General features: G+C 47.5%; 1 protein-coding gene across 1 annotated transcript in view; it reads right to left on the reverse strand.

Annotated features, from left to right (window-relative positions):
• Positions 1–22,708, reverse strand: part of VPS13B (vacuolar protein sorting 13 homolog B) — a 1,405,890-nt gene that overhangs the window by 73,000 nt on the left and 1,310,182 nt on the right. The window contains exons 53-56 of the mRNA XM_075353076.1: positions 21,923–22,050; positions 19,223–19,422; positions 13,526–13,644; positions 3,107–3,933 (exon numbers count right to left, since the gene is read on the reverse strand). Coding sequence (XP_075209191.1) covers positions 3,107–3,933; positions 13,526–13,644; positions 19,223–19,422; positions 21,923–22,050 — 1,274 coding nt within the window. The remainder of the gene's footprint in view (positions 1–3,106; positions 3,934–13,525; positions 13,645–19,222; positions 19,423–21,922; positions 22,051–22,708) is intronic.

Here is a 22,708-nt window from a genome sequence, read left to right on the forward strand (position 1 = left end):
ATCCCAGCATCAGAGTGTTGCAGTGTGCATGATCGGAAGCGCAGAAGATGTTTGTATGTACAAGATTTTAAAGAGCTGTGATGACACCGCCTGTTGAAAATCATGTTATGACTCCCATAGGGGCATGATAACATGGAAACTGGACCGACTAGTCTGTGGAAACAACGCCCCTGCGACTAGTCAAGACTCTAATTAACATTGGAATAACGGGGATTAGAAATGCTATTTTGGAAAAATGATTTTAGTAACTAGCATTACACGGGGCTGGTTAGGCAGGGAATTTTGGCATACACACGTGAATGCTGCCGGGTCGGAGGGCATAGGGGACATGACAGGTGCACTTTAATTACCCCAAACAATTTAGATGGCCAATCATTCAACTAGCACTTATCTCGGCTGTCTCGCAGGTGCTCATTTTGCCGTGCGCTCCTGTGTTCTCTATAAGAAAGCCACTACCAAAGATCTCTGACAGTGGCTTATCTTAGGTAAAACGAAAGGATAGGAAGTTCAAAGTCGGACATGCTGGAACCTTTTCTTCCCCAACAATAATATGTCTGGGCCACCATCAGCATTAGACTCTTGGCAGAAGCTATGAGATATCAACGTGTTTGGACGACATTAATCTAATGTGTATAGAAAAAGCTTTACAGGCAATGCTCCCGGGGAAAAAGTATGCAAGTTAGTATTCCTCCAGAAAGAGGATCCTTCATTCTCTGGATAGTGGAGGTCCTCAGTGATTATTAAACAGAATCTGTCAGTAAGGTCAACCCTCCTAAGCTGTGTACTTGGGCACATGGGTCAGAGAAAGTTGAATAAAATGATACCTTGATGTCTTACTCCAGAGAAATTCATGTTATTCTTAATATGTAATTGAGCTGCTAAGGTCTATGGGCCGGATATAGATCTACCGGAGAATCTGCCTCCATAGCTTGTAGGTCATGTAGATCAGGAGAGCACACTGTCAGTCGTTACATGTCTCACACTAGTAAAGCCCACTTTCATTTATAATGAGCTCTGGAGGAGATCTATATCCGATCCATAGATTGTAACAGCTCATTTACACATTTAAAAAAAAACCATGGATTTCTCTGGAATAAGATATTGGATCGCAGATATCAAGGTATCATTTTATTCAGCTTCCTATGACCTACATGCCCATTAAGACGGATTAGGAGGGTTGATCCTACTGACAGATTCCCTTTAAATAATCTAGCAACATGCCATTACTTACGAACACTGAAATACCCTCTAAAACAGGGGTGGGGAACCTCCGGCCCGCGGGCCGCATACGGCCCGCCAAGACCTTTTCTACGGCCCCCGGGACTCTGCCGGCAGCCGCGTCTTGCCGGTTGCCGGCCCTTTAAATCCCCATGCGCGCTACGAGGACGCGCATTCAGCGTTCACTACTGAACGCTAGTCAGTGCGTGTGTCCTCAGGACTTATTTTGTGGGCGGGGTTAACACTTTCGCCCCGTCCCACAGAAGCCCAGCAGCACTTTGAAGGCTTCAACTAGTAGGTGAGCGCTCCCCCCGTGCTGCGTGCCAGCTCTTCCGTGCGCGCTCCCCCGTGCTGCGTGCCAGCTAACACGTGCTCGCTCCCCCGTGCTCGCTCACCCTTGCCCGCTTCTCCATTACAGCTCCCCCGTGCCCGCTCCTCCGTGCTCGCTTCTTTGTGCCAGCTCCCCCGTGCCCGCTCCCCCGTGTGCGCTCCAACTGTGCTGTGTGCCCGTTCACACTGTGCTGCTATGTGCTTATTTCCCAGCTGCCGTGTGCCTGCTCCCTCTGTGTCTGCTCCACCAGGGTTGTGTGCTTCTTCCCCAGGGTTGTGTGTCCCCCAGGTTTGTGTGTCCCCCAGGGCTGTGTGCCCCCCTCCCCCAGGTCTGTGTCCCCCCCTCTCCACAAGGTCTGTGTGTCCCCCCCCTCTCCACAAGGTCTGTGTGCCCCCCTCCCCCAGGGCTGTGTACCCCCCTCCCCCAGGGCTGTGTACTCCCCCCTCCCCCAGGGCTGTGTACTCCCCCCTCCCCCAGGGCTGTGTGACTCCCCACCCCCCAGTGCTGTGTCCCCAGTGCTGTGCCCCCAGTGCAATGTCTGGGCTCTGCATGTGTTGTCAGTTTCCCCTGTGCCCCCCTATTGCTGTCCGTGCCCCCCTATTGCTATCCGTGCCCCCCTATTGCTATCCGTGCCCCCCTATTGCTATCCGTGCCCCCCTATTGCTATCCGTGCCCCCCAGTGCTGTCTGCGCTCCAAAGCCATATCTATGCCTCCCAGTGATGTACATGTCCTCAGCCTTTTTTGTGACGTATATATTCTCCCAGCCCCTCCTGTGATGTATATGCCCCCAGCCCCTCCTGTGATGTATATGCCACATTGTCTCCTGTAATGTATATATTACAGGTGGAGCTGGAGCATACACATCACAGGAGACACTGGGGACATATATCACAGGAGGAGCTGGGGGCATATATATGCCCCAGCCCCTCCTTTGATGTATATGCCCCCAGCCCCTCCTGTGATGTATATGCCCCATTGTCTTCTGTAATGTATATATTACAGGTGGGGCTGGAGCATACACATCAGAGGAGACACTGGGGCATATACATCACAGGAGGGGCTGGTGGCATATACATCATATTGGAGATGCTGGGGCATCTTCTTTAATAAATATATACAGCTGTCCCAGCGTCTCCTATGTGATGTATATACAGTAGTTCCAGCGTCTCCTATGTGATGTATATGCCCCCAGCCCCTCCTGTGATGTAATATATACACAGCAGTCCCAGTGTCAGTTGTGATGTATATGATTTACCAATCTTATTATCACAAAGAGTTGACTGCTCCAGACCGAGACAATCCTGGAAAAGCTGCTGTGAGAAGCAACATGATCAATATCACCGAAAATTAACCGCTGCGCCAAAGAGAAGCATCTCTGGCCACCACAATAGGGGTGAGTTAATTAATTGCTTGACCAAATGTAGCCGGGTAATTTTCACATTGATAATTTTGTGCGGCCCCCGATGGTTCGTAGAAATTTCCAGATGGCCCCCGGCAGTAAAAAGGTTCCCCACCCCTGCTCTAAAAGAAGGTGTAAATTAGAAACACGCACTCACCTGCTCTGAAGAGGGCACCGGCAGCATAATGCATTGCCAGGGCGTGTATGAGCTGCCTGGCAGTGGTAAAGATTGGTCCACGTTCAAACACAGAGAAGGATAATGGAGTGTGATCTGAGGCGATGTACAGCTTCAGAGACGCGTGGATGCTAACCAGTAGGTTAACTGGTTGAACAGTCAATTTCCTGAGCTTAACTGGACTAACGAGCGCTGATGCATGTTGCCGTACTTGATCCGGTAGTATGTGATGAAGCTGAGATCCGACGAGTTTGACTTGGCCTTCTAGCAATGTGTTATCTGGGAGATATGTATCAAACAGCGTTTTTACGTAGTAGACAAATGTGTCCTCCACGTAGAGTCGGGACGGCCTCAAATCAAAGCTCAGTTCATTCAGGTCATAAATGTTTTGTTCTAGAGAGAAGGTGATGAAGAGTTTGCAGAATGAGGTCTCCTTGTATTCTTCCAGCTCTTTGATGGACATGGTCAGGCTGCCGGCCTTTGGCCATCTGCCGCACTCAATTTTCTCTTCTTGGCAAACCAGAACAGGAAAATGGAAGTTGGACTTGCTGTAGAGCTGATTGTCTATCTGTAAATCTCCACAATATACTTCCAGGCTGTAAAACATTGGTATCCCGGAGGTGAGTTCTGTCTGCATCTCTTGGCAAGGCTGCCTGAGAAAACTGGTCACCGGGGTCAGATGAAGGAAGACGTTATCCAAAGTCAGCCGCATCAGTTCTGATGACGCTTTGTAATTAGTGATGTCGTCATAGATGCCCATGCTGAGCTGGGTGATGAAGGACTTAAATACAATGCGCTGACATTGAGTCCTATAAAAAAAAACATAAAACAAAAAGTCACTTTTTTAACATGAAATACAAACCTGGCAATAGTGAAAGCAGCTGAGAGCTGGATCTGCAAAGATTTAGAGCCCAATTTACAATCTGTGATTTATTGAACTCACTTATTTTGTTTTGTGCACTCGAGAAGGGCATAATGGTTAGAAAAATAGAAGGAACACGTTGAAGAGGAAGACCAGCAACCCGATGGCTTGATACTATTGCGTTAACGTTGGTGAAAGCCCTGACCTATCTAGACGGAGAAGACCCTGGTGGACCTATCTAGGCTGCACAAGATCGGTCTTGCTATAGAGCATTCATCCATTAAGTCACAATGGCTCGAAATAGCACTGAAGCCTGTTAAAAGAAGAAAAGTATATACTGATGTTTTTTGAGCTCTAAAAGTTGCAAATCCTTTTAAAAAGTTGTAAAAATGTGCCAAAAGGATACTCCTCCAAAAACCTTAGGGGTAATTTACACGCTGCAACATCGCTCAAGCAATGTCGTTGGGGTCACGGTGTTTGTGACGCACATCCGGCGTTGTTAGCGACATCGAAGCGTGTGACAGGCTGGGGCGACCTAAAACGATCGCAAAAAAGACAAAAATCGTTTGTTTTGGAGAGGTTGTTTAATAACAAAAAATCGTTGTCAGGTAAGTAACGATGTTGTTCCTCGTTCCTGCGGCATCACACATCGCTATGTGTGACACCGCAGGAGCGAGGAACATCTCCTTACCTGCCTCCACCGCCAATGCGGAAGCAAGAAGGTGGGCGGGATGTTATGTCCCGCTTATCTCCGCCCCTCCTCTGCTTCTATTGGCCAGCCGCTTAATGACTTCGCGGTGACGCCGAACGCACCTCCCCTTGAGAGAGGGATTGTTCGGCGGTCACAGCGACGTTGCTGAACAGGTATATGCGTGTGACGCTGCCATAGCGATAATGTTCGCTACGGCAGTGATCACCACATATCAGCCGTACGACGGGGGTGGGTGCTATCACGCTCGACATCTGTAGCAATTGCTAGCGATGTCGCAGCGTGTAAAGTACCCCTTACTCCAGGCAAGGACTGGGGCGAGATGCACAAAACAAATGCAACATGTAGTAAAAGTCGCTTTTAGCGAATCTGTCTAAAACAGCTCGATGAGCAACGGTGTCACAAATTTTTATATATATATATATATATATATATATATATATATATATATATATATATATAATTGCCTTATTCTGTCTGTCTGTCTATCTGTCTGTCTGTCTTGCTCCAAAATTGTGTCCTTATGGTGACACAAAGCGGATTGGCCGCTGTCCTGGCCGTGACCCCGCCCCCCCCGCACGGATTGGTCGCTCGCCCTGGCTCCCCCCCCCCCACGGATTGGCCGGCCGCTCGCACAGGCTCCGCCCCCCACACGGATTAGCCTCTCGCCCCAGCACCCTGCACGTATTGGCAACTCGGCCACGCCCCGCCCCCCTCACGCAATGCACGCTCGCTCTGGCCCCGCCCCCCGCACGCATCCCCCGAACTGACAAGGAGACACGACTCCCAGGTGAGTACTGTACCCCCCGGGAGCCCACACCAGCATACGCCGCCAACCCAGCCGACACAAACCCTCGCATTGCTGGGGTTTGCCGCCGTATGCTGGTGTGGGCTCCCGTGCGAGTGGGGGACGTGATGCGCTGGTAACCATGGTAGCATAGTTACCAGCACATCAAGGTCCTGCAGCGGCGGAACATCCACACGCACACACATAACAACAGACACACACACACACACACACACATCAGATCACACTCACTCTCACACACACCTCACACACACACATCAGATCGCATCCACATACTCACAGCATCCGGAGATATCGCTTGCTTCTCGGCCGCGATACTGTGCTGTGAGCTTCCAGGACCTGCCGGAGGATCACATGGCCAGAAGCATGTGGTATCTCCGGATGTTGTGAGTGTGAGCGCGTATGTGCAATATCGTCAATGTGTGTGTGAGTGTATGCGATCGGGTGTGTGTGAGTGTATGCGATCGGGTGTGTGTGAGTATATGCGATCAAGTGTGTGTGAGTGTATGCTATCGCCTGTGTGTGAGTGTATGCGATCGGGTGTGTGTGAGTGTATGCCATCGGGTGGGTGTGAGTGTATGCGACCGGGTGGGTGTGAGTGTATGCGATCGGGTGGGTGTGTGTGTGAGTGTATGCGATCGGATCTGTGAGTTTCGGCAGAGGAGCACGGCGTGCTGGAGGAGGCTGGGAGGAGAGAGGCTGATCCTGGGGAAGGCTGGGAGGGGGAGGCTGATGCTGGGGGAGGCTGATGTTGGGGGAGGCTGGGAGGGTGTAGGCTGATGCTGGGGGAGGCTGATGCTGGGGGAGGCTGGGAGGAGAGAGGCTGATGCTGGGGGAGGCTGATGCTGGGGGTGGCTGGGATGAGAGAGGCTGATGCTGGGGGAGGCTGGAAGGAGAGAGGCTGATGTTGGGGGAGGCTGGGAGGGTGTAGGCTGATGCTGGGGGAGGCTGATGCTGGGGGAGGCTGGGAGGAGAGAGGCTGATGCTGGGGGAGGCTGATGCTGGGGGTGGCTGGGATGAGAGAGGCTGATGCTGGGGGAGGCTGGAAGGAGAGAGGCTGATGCTGGGGGAGGCTGATGCTGGGGAGGCTGGGAGGGGGAGGCTGATGCTGGGGGAGGCTGGGAGGAGAGAGGCTGATGCTGGGGGAGGCTGATGCTGGGGGAGGCTGGAAGGAGAGAGGCTGATGCTGGGGGAGGCTGGGAGGGGGAGGCTGATGCTAGGGGAGGCTGGGAGGAGAGAGGCTGATGCTGGAGGAGGCTGGGAGGAGAGAGGCTGATGCTGGGGGAGGCTGGGAGGAGAGAGGCTGATGCTGGGGGAGGCTGGGAGGCAGAGGCTGATGCTGGGGGAGGCTGGGAGGCGGAGGCTGATGCTGAGGGAGGCTGATGCTGGGGGAGGCTGGAAGGAGAGAGGCTGATGCTGGGGGAGGCTGGGAGGGGGAGGCTGATGCTGGGGGAGGTTGGGAGGAGGGAGGCTGGGAGGAGAGAGGCTGATGCTGGGGGAGGCTGATGCTGGGGTAGGCTGGAAGGAGAGAGGCTGATGCTGGGGGAGGCTGATGCTGGGGGAGGCTGGAAGGAGAGAGGCTGATGCTGGGAGAGGCTGATGCTGAGGGAGGCTGGGAGGTGGAGGCTGATGCTGGGGAAGGCTGGGAAGAGGGAGGCTGGGAGGAGGGAGGCTGGGAGGAGAGAGGCTGATGCTGGGGGAGGCTTTAAGGAGAGAGGCTGATGCTGGGGGAGGCTGATGCTGGGGGAGGCTGGGAGGAGAGAGGCTGATGCTGGGGGAGGCTGGGAGGAGGGAGGCTGGGAGGGGGGAGGCTGAGAGAAGAGAGGCTGATACTGGGGGAGGCTGAGGCTGGGAGGAGAGAGGCTGATGCTGGGGACAGAGAGGCTGATGCTGGGAGGAGAGAGGCTGATGCTGGGAGGAGAGAGGCTGATGCTGGGGGCAGAGAGGCTGATGCTGCTGCAGCATGGGGGATGGAGCACGATGGGGGGTGCGCAGCATGGGGGATGGCGCACGGTGGGGAGTGCGCAGCATGGGGGATGGAGCACGTTTGGGAGTGCGCAGCATGGCGGATGGAGCACGTTTGGGACTGCGCAGCATGGCGGATGGACCACGTTTGGGAGTGCGCAGCATGGCGGATGGAGCATGTTTGGGAGTGCGCAGCATGGCGGATGGAGCACGTTTGGGAGTGCGCAGCATGGCGGATGGAGCACGTTTGGGAGTGCGCAGCATGGCGGATGGAGCATGTTTGGGACTGCGCAGCATGGCGGATGGAGCATGTTTGGGAGTGTGCAGCATGGCGGATGGAGCACGTTTGGGAGTGCGCAGCATGGCGGATGGACCACGTTTGGGAGTGCGCAGTATGGCGGATGGAGCATGTTTGGGAGTGCGCATCATGGCGGATGGAGCACGTTTGGGAGTGCGCAGCATGGCGGATGGAGCACGTTTGGGAGTGCACAGCATGGCGGATGGAGCACGATGGGGGGTGCGCAGCATGGGGGATGGAGCACGATGGGAGGTGCACACCTCCCCCCAACACACCACCCACACACTGGGAACCACAAACACCGCCGTACACAGACACCCGCACACACAGACAACGCTGCACACACACAACACCCAACACACAAACACCGCGGCATACAACAACATACGCACATACCACGCAACACACACATTGCACAAAACATACCTCACCCCAAAACACACCACACCCACACAAACCGCGCAACACACACACACACAACGCTACAGACACACAGCGCTCCACAAACAACGCAACACACGCAACACACATACAACACCGCTCTCACCCCCCGCCACACCCAGAACATGTACAGCGCCCTACACAAACACTTGGTAACTACACACAACAACATCTATATATATATTTAACAAAAATCATACATTAACTACACAATACGTAAATTCTAGAATACCCGATGCGTAGAATCGGGCCACCTTCTAGTATATAAATAAGATATAAAAAAGAAAGACAACATGAAAAGTGGCACAAAGTGTATAGCGAATATGGCACAAATACTAAAGCCAATGAAAAGCAGCAAACTACTCCAGAGAAGTGGAGAATAGACAAAGATGAACTGGGGCCTTGGTGCTTGCCAAGAATAAAGTTTGCCTTCATGAGACAACCTGTATGAAAGTATAATTATGCGATCATGTTCTATTTATATAAAATAGTCATTAAAGAGAACCTGTGAGAGGTACCCTGAATGATCCCAACCGTTAACATAGCATTATCTGTCAACGGGTTTTTGCTATGTAATCTGACAGTGGCATGATGCAGGGACAGAGACCCTGATTCTAGCAATGTGTCACTTAATTTACTGGGTGCAGCAGTTGTGATAAAATCAGTTTGCTATAGATTGAGCAGAGCTAGAAATGTTGAACCTTGTACATAACCCTGTTCCACTGATTGACAGCTTTATGTGTATGTTTATAGAAGGCTGCTAATCAGTGGTGAGGATGGGGTTACACACAGCAGTTGATGAAAAGGCATGAGACACTTAAGAGTGCTTTACACGCAACGATATCGTTAACGAGATATCGTTGGAGTCACGTCGTTAGTGTCGCACATCCGGCGTCGTTAGCGATATCATTGCGTGTGACACCTAGGAGCGACGATCACCGATCGCAAAAGCGTCAGAAATCGTTGATCATTGTCACGTCGTCCATTTTCATAATATCGTTGGTTGTTCATGCCGCAGGTTGTTCGTCATTCCTGCGGTAGCAAACATCGCTATGTGTGACACCGCAGGAACGAGGAACAACCTCGTACCTGCGGCCGCCGGCAATGAGGAAGGAAGGAGGTGGGCGGGATGTTCGTCCCGCTCATCTCCGCCCCTCCGCTTCTATTGGGCGGCCGCTTAGTGACGTCGCTGTGACACCGAAGAAACCGGCCCCTTAGAAAGGAGGCGGTTCGCCGGCAACAGCGACGTCATTAGGCAGGTAAGTATGTGTGACAGGTGTTAGCGATGTTGTGCACCACGGGCAGCGATTTGTCCGTGATGCACAACCGATGGGGGCGGGTACGCTCACTAGCGATATCAATAGCGATATCGCAGCGTGTAAAGTGCCCTTCAGTCTTGTAATGATTATGTCCTGCTGATAAAACACTAATCTTATTGACACCATAACACACAGCCTATTAAGAGACACATGAATGGAATCAGGGTATCAGCTCCTACATTATTCTGCTCTCAGATTACATAGAGTGCCTTGCGAAAGTGTTTGGCCCCCTTGAATTTTTCAACCTTTTCCCACATTTCAGGCTTCAAACATAAAGATAAAAAAAATTAATTTTATGGTGAAGAATCAACAACAAGTGGGACACAATTGTGAAGGTGAACGGTATTTATTGCTTATTTTAAATTTTTGAAAAAAATAAAAAACTGAAAATTGGTTCGTGCAATATTATTCCTCCCCTTTACTTTCAGTGCAGCAAACTCACTGCTGACCTAAATGACTGATGATGATAAATATAATCCCCCTGTGTGTAATCAAGTCTCCGTATAAATGCACCTGCTCTGTGATAGTCTCAGTGTTCTGTTTAAAGCACAGAGAGCATCATGAAGACCAAGGAACACAACAGGCAGGTCCATGATACTGTTGTAGAGAAGTTTGAAGCCGGATTTGGTTGCAAAAAAATTTCCAAAACTTTAAACGTCCCAAGAAGCACTGTGCAAGCAATCATATTGAAATGGAAGGAGTATCATACCACTGCAAATCTGCCAAGACCCGGCCGTCCATCCAAACTTTCATCTCAAACAAGAATACTGATCAGAGATGCAGCCAAGAGGCCCATGATCACTCTGGATGAACTGCAGAGATCTACAGCTGAGGTGGGAGAGTCTGTCCATAGGACAACAATCAGTCATACACTGCACAAATCTGGCCTTTATGGAAGAGCGGCAAGGAGAAAGCCATTTCTCAAATATATCCATAAAAAGTGTTGTTTAAAGTTTGCCACAAGCCACCTGGGAGACACCAAACATGTGGAAGAAGGTGCTCTGGTCAGATTAAACCAAAAATCGAACTTTTTGGGCACAATGCCAAACAATATGTTTGGCGTAAAAGTAACACAGCTCATCACCCTGAACACACCATCCCCACTGTCAAACATGGTGGTGGCAGCATCATGGTTTGGGCCTGCTTTTCTTCAGCAGGGACAGGGAAGATGGTTAAAATTGATGGTAAGACGGATGGAGCCAAATACAGGACCAATCTTGAAGAAAACCTGTTGGAGTCTGCAAAAGACCTGAGACTGGGAGCAGATTTGACTTTCAACAAGACAATGTTCCCAAACATAAATCAAAATCTACAATGGAATGGTTCACAAATAAACATATCCAGGTGTTAGAATGGCCAAGTCACAGTCCAGACCTGAATCCAATCGAGAATCTGTGGAAAGAGCTGAAAACTGCTGTTCACAAACGCTCTCCATCCAACCTCACTCAGCTCCAGCTGTTTACAAAGGAAGAATGGGCAAGAATTTCAGTCTCTCGATGTGCAAAACTGATAGACACATAACCCAAGCAACTACAGCTGTATTCGCAGCAAAAGGTGGCGCTACAAAGTATTAACTTAAAAAGGCTGAATAATATTGCACGCCCCAATTTTCAGTTATTTATTTTTTATAAAAGTTTAAAATAAGCAATAAATATCGTTCAACTTCACAATTGTGTCCCACTTGTTGTTGATTCTACACCATAACATTAAAATTTTTATCTTTGAAGCCTGAAATGTGGGAAAAGGTTGAAAAATTCAAGGGAGCCAAATACTTTCGCAAGGCACGGTAGCACAAACCTGCTGACATGTTTCCCTTTAATTTGCTAAGGGACTTGCTAATGCTGCAATCTTTGAAAAATGAACTTTAATCTTGTACCATCACTAAGTCTACTGAATGACTAGTTTGGCGCGGCGTCTCTTCTATCGCACTAGTCTTTTCTCAGATCTTCAAATTACACCTCCCTGAGCATGACTAACAACGTGCATGCACATTTCCTTGTGGAAGGACCATTATGCAGACTGTCAATCATGCCCAGGAGGCTGGTATTAGAGGATCAAAGGCAGGACTAGTCTGGGATAAGACACACCCCACCGGACTACTCCTCAATCATTAGCAAATGCATTGCTGCACAATAAAAGTAAATTTTTCAAAGATCACAGCGTTACTAAAGCAGAAGAAACATTTAATCATATTAAAGGAATCCCCATGTATACCCATGTATAAGGCTGTTGGGGACAGTCGGGGTAATTACAGGATTTCTGTGTTGAATTTAGGAACTTGTGGGTTCAACATTCATTCCTTAATATATTTGTAAACATCTTTGGATATAGTTAAAAAAAAAACAACCCATAATGGCCAGGTTGTCTGGGGCGGCCACTATAGGGGGCTTGTATTTTTGAGATTGACGTTCACAAGTATGGGGTAAGCTCCCTCCCAACCATCGCATTGTGCAGAGACCCACAGCAGGCCCACTCAATGCATGTGTGGCAGCAATTGGCCAGAAATGCCCCTGTAAAGAAAGGGAGCCGTGAAGAGAATACAGTGCCAAAAAAGCACTGCGTCTCCTCCATTCTAAGGACGGTCCTAGAGGACAGACCCTCAGTGACCATTAAGTGATGGCATATAGTATAAAACAACATTACTTGCTGAGATGGGAAAATGCCTTAAAAAAAAACCTATTGAAATTTTTCAACCCCATCTGAGAAAAATATTATGTAGGGGCTGATACCCCCAGAGATGAATCTGTTGTAGTTTTGAGAAAAATCACAGTTTTATCTGCAGATCTAGTAGTGCTCAGAATGCTGAGCTTTGTATAACCCCGCCCACAGCATTGATTGGCAGCTTTTGGTGTACACTGTGCATCGGCAGAAAGCTACCAATTAGTGGTGCGGGCGGGGTTATACAGCGCTCATGAATATGGAGGACTACATGGCAGCAGGTTTACTAGTCCTAAAGTGAGAATTTCCTGCTGATAAATGTGATTTTACTAAAACTACACTTAATGGGCTGCTTGTTGTAATTTTGAGAAAAATCACAGTTTTATCTGCTGCAGATCTAGCAGTGCTCAGAATGCTGAGCTCTGTATAACCCCGCCCACAGCATTGATTGGCAGCTTTCGGTGTAGACTGTGCATCGGCAGAAAGCTACCAATCAGTGGTGAGGGCGGGGTTATGCAGCGCTCATGAATATGAAGGACTACAAGGCAGCAGGTTTACTAGTCCTCAAGTGAGAATATCCTGCTAATAAATGTGATTTTACTAAAGCTACAGTAAGCAGCTCAGTAAGTGACACATCGATGAAATCAGGATCTCCGCTTCTGATGCTCTCAGGAAACCTGTCAGCAGATTTTAGGCCTATAAGCTGGGGCACCACCACCGGGCTCTTATATACAGCATCCTAACATGTTGTATATAAGAGCCCAGGCCGCTGTGTAGAACGTAAAAAGCACTTTATAATACTCACCTAAAACGGTCGCTGCGGTGGAGTTGGGTCATATGGGTGCCTCCTTTCTTCGGTCCGGCGCCTCCTCTTTCGGCCATCTTCGTCCTCTTTCTGAAGCCTGTGTGCATGATGCGTCCTATGTCATACACACTCCCTGTCCCGCGCAGGCGCACTACAATACGTTGATCTGCTCTGCTGAGGGCAGATCAAAGTGCGCCTGCGCAGGACCTCAATGCCGGCGAGTGTGGATGACGTAGGACAAGTCATGCACCCCGGCTTCAGAAGAAGGAAGACAAAGATGGCTGAAAGAGGAGGCGCCGGCACCGGAGAACAAAGACGCCCATCTGACCCAACTCCACCGCAGCGGCCGTTTAAGTGAGTATTATAAAGGGGTTTTACGTTCTACACAGCGGCCTGGGCTCTTATATACAACATGTTAGAATGCTGTATATAAGAGCCCGGTGGTGGTGGCCGCAGCCTATAGGCCCCAAATCTAGTGACAGGTTCCCTTTAAGGACTTGTATTAACTTGGTCACACCCCCCCCCCCCATTCGTACCTATTAAGACTTGTCAGAACTGGTCCGGCTCTTCCCTCCGGGGCTAGAGTGATGATGATCGCTCCACACTGCTGGACAACATCCACGTACACATAGCCATATCCAGTGAGGAAAACCACCTATAGAAAGCGTACAAATATGTTATGTGACTGACGTCAATCCAGGAATTCCACGTATGGATTTCAGAAGCACGCTCCCCTGACAAGATAAGACACATGGTGTTAATCTGTCCAGGCCAAATCTACGACTATCCCTGCAGATGCCGGTAAGAGAACAGGGGCTTCTGAAATGTCACAAATTATACACATTTATTTTGTTTGATAGCCCCACCGCTGCAATTTGCTGCAAAGCAAGAGAGATAAAGCAACTGTTCCTGCAGAAAATATATGTGTCTGACACATAAGGCCAGATGGTAAGAAGCAAATCCAAATGTAGAAATTGTGGAGGAGCTGAGACTGAACATTCATGTGTCACTACCACGCTGATGGAACCTTCTCTTCATCGGGGTTTTAATTTATTTATGTTGGATTTTCCAAATAATAACATAGGAATTAGAAGAAAAGAATCAGCGAAACGATTGTGAGCAAATAAAACGGTATCGCCATCTGCCGATTCTCTTCTTCCTGGTGTTATCAACGCCATTATATTGTGTGTAAGACCCAAATTAAGTAATAAATAGCATCAATGACATGACTTAAGTCTTATGATTAGTTGTATTGGGGCCATATCATAGTTGGTGGGCACCCTTTGAATACCAGTTTAAGTCCTAGCTTAAAGGGTTAGTGTCAAGATATTTTTTTCAGAAGCACACCGCTCCCCTGCCTCTGGGCTTCCTGTTTGCCGGGGTCAGTGCGCTCCTGGTTTATTACACTATATGGAGATAAGGTATGCACACCAGTGACTATGTAAGGGGACTACATGAAATAGCAGAAACTGCTGTGTGAATACTGACATGAAAAATCCAATAGCTATATGTAAGAATGAAAATGTGATAAATGGAACCTGCATTACTGCCATGAACATATGAATCAAGAGAAATTTAGCTACTGAATTGATCAATGCAACAGAGCCCCAACACTACGCCAAAGTATTTCTCTACGTTGGGGTCCCTAGCTTGTGTGTGTCCTCTCATGCAGTTAAAAAACTTACCGTGTATGGGAAGCTGAGACCCAGGCTATATATGCGTATAATGTGGATTGGCAATAGGTGTGAGTGGGGCCGGGTTCACAAACGAAAGACTACAAATCAATCAAGTCTCAGCTTCCCATACACAGAAAGTTTTTCAACTGCATGAGAGGACACACACAAGCTAGGGACCCCAACGTAGAGAAATACTTTGGCGTAGTGTTGGGGCTCTATTGCATTGATCAATTCAATAGCTAAATTTCTCTTTATTCATATGTTCATGGCAGTAATGCAGATTTCATTTTCATATTTTCATTCTTACATATAGCTATTGGATTTTTCATGTCAGTATTCACACAGCAGTTTCTGCTTTTCATATAGTCCCCTTACATAGTCACTGGTGTGCATACCTTCTCTCCATATAGTGTAGATTTTTTAGGTTTTTGCACCCACTTCAGACTCAGAATGGTGTTCCAGACATTATTTCTTGATTGCCTGGTTTATTACAGTTCGGTTCCAAGGCTTAAAGAGGACCAACCACCAGGATTTTCATATATAAACTAAAGCCAGTCCTATACTGGCGCTATCATGCTGATTCTATACATACCTATAGCTGTGAGATTGGATGTATAGTTTCTGAAATATAGGCAAGTAAAGTTTGTAAACGTCACTGTTATTTGATGAGAGGTGCAACAGAATATCTAATAGGTGGGTCGGGTTTTGTTAGTTATTCCCACCCTTGTCTGCCTGCCTGTCCTTCCTCCCCTCTGTCCTTCCTTCCTCACACTGTAATAACAGAGACAAGAGGAGGACTGTCAGGCAGACAGGGGCAGGAATAACTAGCAAAACCTGACTCACCTATTAGATATTTCATTGCACCTATCATCAAATAACAGTGCATTTCACAAATTTTAATTGCCTGTGTTTCAGAAACTATACATCCGATCTCACAGCTATAGGTATGTTTAGAATCAGCATGATAACGCCAGTATAGCACTGGCTTTAGTTTATATAAGAAAATCCTGGTGGTTGGTGCTCTTTAATCACGCCACTGGCCTGAAGTATGGACTCCCATGCTGCAAACACAGGCAGCTTTTCATCTATCGCATTGGAGGAGCACAGGGGCCACTGAGCTTAGATCAAGAGATCCTGTCAGCTACAAGCTCTATAGCAACTAACTTACAAGTGCGTTCTCGACGCCTGGAAGACCGGCCATCACTGATAGCCGGCAGAGATGGAAAGTAACTTGTGCAACAAGCAGTAAACTAGAAAATAAAAAATCTCTCCATTCTTAGGAATGGATAAGATCTTTAATAACAAATAATTTGCAAAGTTTCTTGTTTTTATAATCACTTTGCAATTTTACCCATTTATGATGATGAAAACACACCTTTACAGAGATTTTGGGACAATTCACCAAATTCTTATTTGGTGCTAAGAACAAAAAAAAAATATATACACCCATGTATTAGTAGAAGATACCTCTAAGCTCCCCCATTTTTGTCCTGTATGTGTATGATGAGATGTCATTCACAACATTTATTGTGCATATCGTATGATGCAAAAGTCTGCAGGCAGCATGTGAGAGAACACGAGAAGCTGAAAAGTTTGATATAAAGTATAAGATTTGTGGGAAAAGATTCAATATATCTTGTATTTTACTAAATAAAATCCTTTACCTTTCTAAGCTTAGGAGTCTAGTAGACCTAGGAGTCCGGTCAACCTAAGAGTGCGGTCAACCTAAGAGTGCGGTCAACCTAGGAGTGCGGTCAACCTAGGAGTGCGGTCAACCTAGGAGTGCGGTCAACCTAAGAGTGCGGTCAACCTAAGAGTGCGGTCAACCTAAGAGTGCGGTCAACCTAAGAGTGCGGTCAACCTAAGAGTGCGGTCAACCTAAGAGTGCGGTCAACCTAAGAGTGCGGTCAACCTAGGAGTCCGGTCAACCTAGGAGTCCGGTCAACCTAGGAGTCCGGTCAACCTAGGAGTCCGGTCAACCTAGTAGTCCGGTCAACCTAGGAGTCCGGTCAACCTAGGAGTCCGGTCAACCTAAGAGTGCGGTCAACCTAAGAGTGCGGTCAACCTAAGAGTGCGGTCAACCTAAGAGTGCGGTCAACCTAAGAGTGCGGTCAACCTAAGAGTGCGGTAAACCTAAGAGTGCGGTCAACCTAGGAGTGCGGTCAACCTAGGAGTGCGGTCAACCTAGGACTGCGGTCAACCTAGGACTGCGGTCAACCTAGGACTGCGGTCAACCTAGGACTGCGGTCAACCTAGGAGTCTAATCAACCTAGGAGTATAATCAACCTAGGAGTCTAGTCAACCTAGGAGTTCAGTAGACCTAAGAGTCCAGTAGACCTAAGAGTCCAGTAGACCTAAGAGTCCAGTAGACCTAAGAGTCCAGTAGACCTAAGAGTCCAGTAGACCTAAGAGTCCAGTCGACCTAAGAGTCCAGTCGACCTAAAAGTCCAGTCGACCTAAAAGTCCAGTCGACCTAAAAGTCCAGTCGACGTAGGAAACCAGTGCCCAGTAGGCAGCCTAAGCTGTGACTGACATCCTTCTCTGTATGGGTCCATTTACAACTGCCGACTGATGGCACTAAATAACCACCCATTAATGGTCTTTTAGTAGTCCATTTACACAGTCAAGCCCGTTTCAGATACGCACTAAACAATCTGCCATTGTTCTCAGCAGCACAGCTCCTATTTACACATGATTATGTGCTGCAGAAAACTATGATTTTTTGTGGAAACGTTTTGTTCATTTGTAGGGTGATCAGAAGCCTGTTTATAGAGCCCAATTAATGTGAGGAATGTTCTTAGTAGCACTTGTTAATGATGATCATGCATTGTAAATAGATCTTATAAGTGTGTATAAATACATTTCCATCATTGGATAGCTCCGCCCCCAGGACCCCTAAGCATGACTCAGGATTTCAATAATAAAATACAAGCTATACAGAATCTTGTCACACAAATATACAGTATACCTTAATTTTTCTCAGTTCCTCAGTACAAAGTAACTGGTTTCCATTTTCAGACTCCCATTTATATTCTGGAGAGTACTGCAAGGAATTGGAAGGTGAAGATCCTGGACCATTATCTGCATTGTTTCTTTGATTGCATAATATATGTTTGACTGATTTCATTTTATTTGTATCTTCATCCAAAATTTTGTGTGTACTATAACAGGGGGAGAATATCTTGTAGTTCCCCAAACTGACACTACTGATATGGTAACACCACTACAGAGTGATGACCAGGTGGAAAAGTAGCTGCAATGCAGTTTATGAGAGAAATCTAGGAGGAGTTGATGGCCCCGGCTGGTGGACTGGGGTTGGTAATGCAGGCAGGCATCTAACCCTGTACCCCTACTAACCCCCCCCCACTTCCCCCCCAACCCTACCTTCTTCCCCTCCCCCTTTGTTCTTGTTCCCCCTTACTTGAATGAAGTCCCCATCTTTCCTCCCCTCTCCTCCCTCCCCATGTTGTTGTGTGGTTAAAGTGTAAGGCAGAGGAATTGTAACTGGATTGTCTCGGAGTATATTAATGTATGGAGCCCTCATGTGCGGGCAGTTGACAATTGTTCTCTTAAATTACCATGTATGATTTTGTATCTGCCGTGTTTTCAATAAAAACTAGTTGGATTAAAAAAAGAAAAGTAGCTGCAACCAACCTAAGTTACGCTTGAGATCTCAGACATTAGGGTAAACACCGTATTTTTTGTTTTATAAGACGCATCGTATTATAAGACACACCCGAAATGTGGAGATAAAAAAAAGGTAAAAGAAAAATGGGGTCAGTCTCATACTCCGGTGTTGTCTTACCAGAGGGGGTCGGCAGCGGTGGTGTAGTAGAGTCACGGGAGGCAGAGGCGGTGCTGTTGGGGGTCTGTCCTGGCAGCAGTGGAGTCTGTCCTGGCAGCGGCGGGGTCTGTCCTGACAGCGGTGAGTCTGTGCTGGCAGCGGAAGCTGTTTTGGCAGCAGAAGCTGCGGAAGCTGTGTGGAGCAGGCCTGTGTGGCAGGTGTCCCAGATGCTCTGTCGGCAGTCCTGGCTTCAAAGACATGGCGCCTGGAGTGGTGCGTGTGCAGATGGAGCTCTCAGCCGAGAGCTCCATCTGCACATGCGCTGACTCCGGGCGCCATCATTTGAACCCAGCATCTGGGACATCCGCCACACCAGACTGCTCCATACAGCCGGCCGCCTACCTGCACAGAGAGGCAGCCGGCCACCTGACTGCACAGAGAGGCAGCCGGTTGCACAGACAGCCGCCTGTACAGACAGCCGCCAGCAGAGACAGCCGCCAGCAGAGACAGCCGCCCGCACAGACAGCCGCCCACACAGAGAGACGTACGCACAGACAGCCATCTGCAGAGACTGCCACCCGTGCCAATTCTCCCCCTCCCAGTAAGCTATATTCGGATTTTAAGACGCACCACTCATTTTCCTCCCAAATTTTCAGGGAGAAAAAGTGCGTCTTATAATCCGAAAAAATGCAGTATAACTTTGACATATTAACTTTCTGGTGTTTTTCTGGCCAAAAGTATACTGCAAATTGTGCAGTGTTCTGCTGTGATACCTGTGTGCCCTGGTTATTGATATCAATCAGGTCACTCCACTCCACCGAGGGCTCCTCACACGATAGCACTTTCAGGTAGATCCCAGGAAGGGAATCTTTGGTCTTGCAGTCTGGAAAGCTGGATACTTGATGATACATTTCATGGTGCACTGAGCAATCAGCCGGGATTTTTCTACAGTAAACCTCAAACTTTGGTGTTTCTGAAAATAAAAACAAAGAATAGGAATATGGAAAGTCTGAACATTTTATATTGTTTGCAAAGGAAAAGCCTGCAACAGTTAAAAGAAAAACAACAAACGTTTATCTTATGTAGCCGCACAGAAATAGATAGTAACTGTCTCTTTGTCTCTCTCCTTCTCTATCACTCTCCTTTTCCGTCTGTCTTCCTCTGTCTGACTTTCTCTGTGTGTCTCTCTCCCTGTCTCTGTCTCTCTCTATCCGTCTCTCTCACTTTGTCAGTCTCCTTGTCAGCCTCTCTCTATCTGTTTGTCTCTGTCTATGGGTTTTGTCTGTGCCTGTCTCTCTCTGTCTGCCTCTCTCTCTGTCTTGTCTGTCTCTCTGTGTCTGTCTGGCTCTCTCTTTCCATCTCTGTCTCTTAGGGAGTCTCTGTCTGCCTCTCTCTCTGTCTCTATCTCTGTTTGTTTCTGCTTGTGTCTCTCTGTCTCTATTTCTGCCTCTCTCTGTGTGTCTTGTCTCTATCTGTCTCTGTCGCTTTCCCTGTCTCGATCCGTCTCCCCACCGATATCATATTACCTCACACATAAGCTTCTTATACTAAGAATGTATATTTTTTTACAAATAACTGTAAAGCACGTGGATAAAATTTTTCCCTCAAAACATAGTCGATGACGTTCCCTGAGGAGGCTGTGCGAAATTTTCTGATTGTAACTGCAATGGTGCGGATTCCTTTAGCGGCACACACACACACACACAAACACACACACACACACACACACACACACACACACACACACGTGGTGCTCCTGAGGCTTCAGTTGCCACATACAGAGGTGTGGTACCCCATCATGGGTAAGGAAGAGGTCATCCACCAGTATGCACACAAAGCCCTAAATTTGCAGCTCCCCACCGGGTCAGGGTTAGGGCTTGGTTCCATTAATGCTATGTATAGCCACTACTGGTGATGGTACCTCCCTCCCCCTAATCTGACAGAGCCTGGGGGTGGAGTCTAGTTAGTTGCGGACACTGTAGTATCAGGGAGTCAAGAAGGAACAGTGGAGGAGTGAATACCTGTGGTCTGAAACTGGTGCAGCTCGACCCAGGCACAAGACAGAAGGGGTCCTAGAGACCACGTGAAGTGCGCCATACTCCCGTGGCCTCGTTCCACATACGAAATATTGGAGTGGAGGGACTTGGCCGCCGAACGGGGACTGGTCCCTAGACTAGAGGAGAAGAACCAACGTGCTCCGCTAGTAAAACTAGAGGCTAAGGACACATCTAGTACCAAAGCCCACTCCACACACGAATCCGCTGGAAGGTGACTACATAGGGCCAAGAGATAGAGCTCAAGCCACCTGATAGGGTCCGTGGACACCGGCTCAGGGCACTGTGTGTGTAGGCGGGAGAAGTCAGCGCAGGATGACGACAAGGGAAGGTACATAAGAAAGGTATACTGGAATTGACCTCCGTACTACCCGGGATCGACTGGAGCCCATCACTGTGAAACCCAGCACTCCAAAGGCGGTCACTGACTAGTCGTGTTACCTGCTAACCTGCTACAGTGAGTAAAAACCTTGAGACTGCATCCCTATGTCGCTCCGTTATTCACCTGCGCCTCCGGCACTGCATCCCCGCCATCACCTAATCCTACTTCCATCCACCCTGGGGCCCAGCTCTACCTGTGGAGAGCTAAACCAACCAAGCTCCGTCACCATCTGCCCCAGAGGCCCCATTCCGCAGCGGCGGCACCTATCTTGCCGCATGCCACCGGTGGCGTCACAAATAACTATTATAAACTCTCTCTTTTTACTGACACTGCCGGGGTCACGGAACTGGGCCTAGCCGCCACAGCAACATCCCAGGAACAGACACTGTGGCCCAGCAACGAGTAACCCCCATGGCTCCGGCGTCGGGCGCATCACATACACACATATACACTCAGCTTTATATATTACCATATGTACCAGTCAACACAAGCTCAGCATAAGGATGACTATCTGTACTGAGCATTAATATTATCTATAAAATATAAATCCAGCGCAATCACATGGAATATTAAAAAGTTGTCTTCTTTATTGATAGTTTTTCATAAAATCCAAAAGGTACATGCAGCATAAAAATAAAGGATGCCCAGGTCAGAGCGACGCGTTTCAACAAACTGTCTTAATCATGGTCTCAGACCATGATTAAAACAGTTTGTTGAAACGCGTCGCTCTGACCTGGGCATCCTTTATTTTTATGCTGCATGTACCTTTTGGATTTTATGAAAAACTATCAATAAAGAAGACAACATTTTAATATTCCATGTGATTGCGCTGGATTTATATTTTATATCTATTTGGAGACTTCTGACCATCCGTGCGCTGATCATCCACCACAGGACGATTATGGGACTGTAGCAGGCTTGGTGAGCTGATATTATCTATTTTTGATTAATATTATCTAGACGTGGTTCATGGAGGTTTTACCATTGATGCCATTTTTCTGTTTACTATTGCAAATGTGGTATATGATTAATAATACCTTTAATATTCTCTTTCAGCAGTAAGGAAACTGTGCACCTGTTACGAATAATCATCCGAGGGCTTGGGTCTTCTGTAAGGGTTATGTAAGTCACGCCGAAATCTTCCTGATACGTTAAAACCAAAGCTCTGCATAATAAAAAAAAATTGGTTATAATAAATGAAAACTACATGCAGATCTATTGCATGTAAATTTGGTTATGACTAAGATCACAACAGGTCGAAACACGTTAATTGGGACTGCCTAGATTGACTATTAACATGGATTTTATGAATTTATAATAAATTGAAGATTTTATGGAATTACCAGACAATTTTGTATTCCTTCGGACTTACATATATATATACACACACACACAAATATATATACATATATGCACACACACACAAATATATATATATATATATATATATATATATATATATATATATATATACACACACACACACACACACACACACACATATATATATATATATATATATATATGTATATATAAAAAAAAATTTTATTCTTTCAATTCTCACACTAGCCACTGGAGCTTTTTTTAGACTCCTACGTTCTGTCCTTTCAAGTGTTTACAGCAAGGCTCCATTTGATCAGAGGCAAGATTACAATGACAGGTGACACCAATCACAATAGGAGATGTCACAGCTCTCCTGCTCCCCCTCCATTTAAAAAGATGTTTGCACACGCACATTAAACACTTCACTATAAAAGATAGGGACAGGCTATGACCATTTTGGCTGTGTACATGTGTTATTTCCTAAAACAGGGAATTAGAGT

Source organism: Anomaloglossus baeobatrachus, chromosome 6, assembly GCF_048569485.1.
Source record: "Anomaloglossus baeobatrachus isolate aAnoBae1 chromosome 6, aAnoBae1.hap1, whole genome shotgun sequence".
Lineage (NCBI taxonomy): Eukaryota > Metazoa > Chordata > Amphibia > Anura > Aromobatidae > Anomaloglossus > Anomaloglossus baeobatrachus.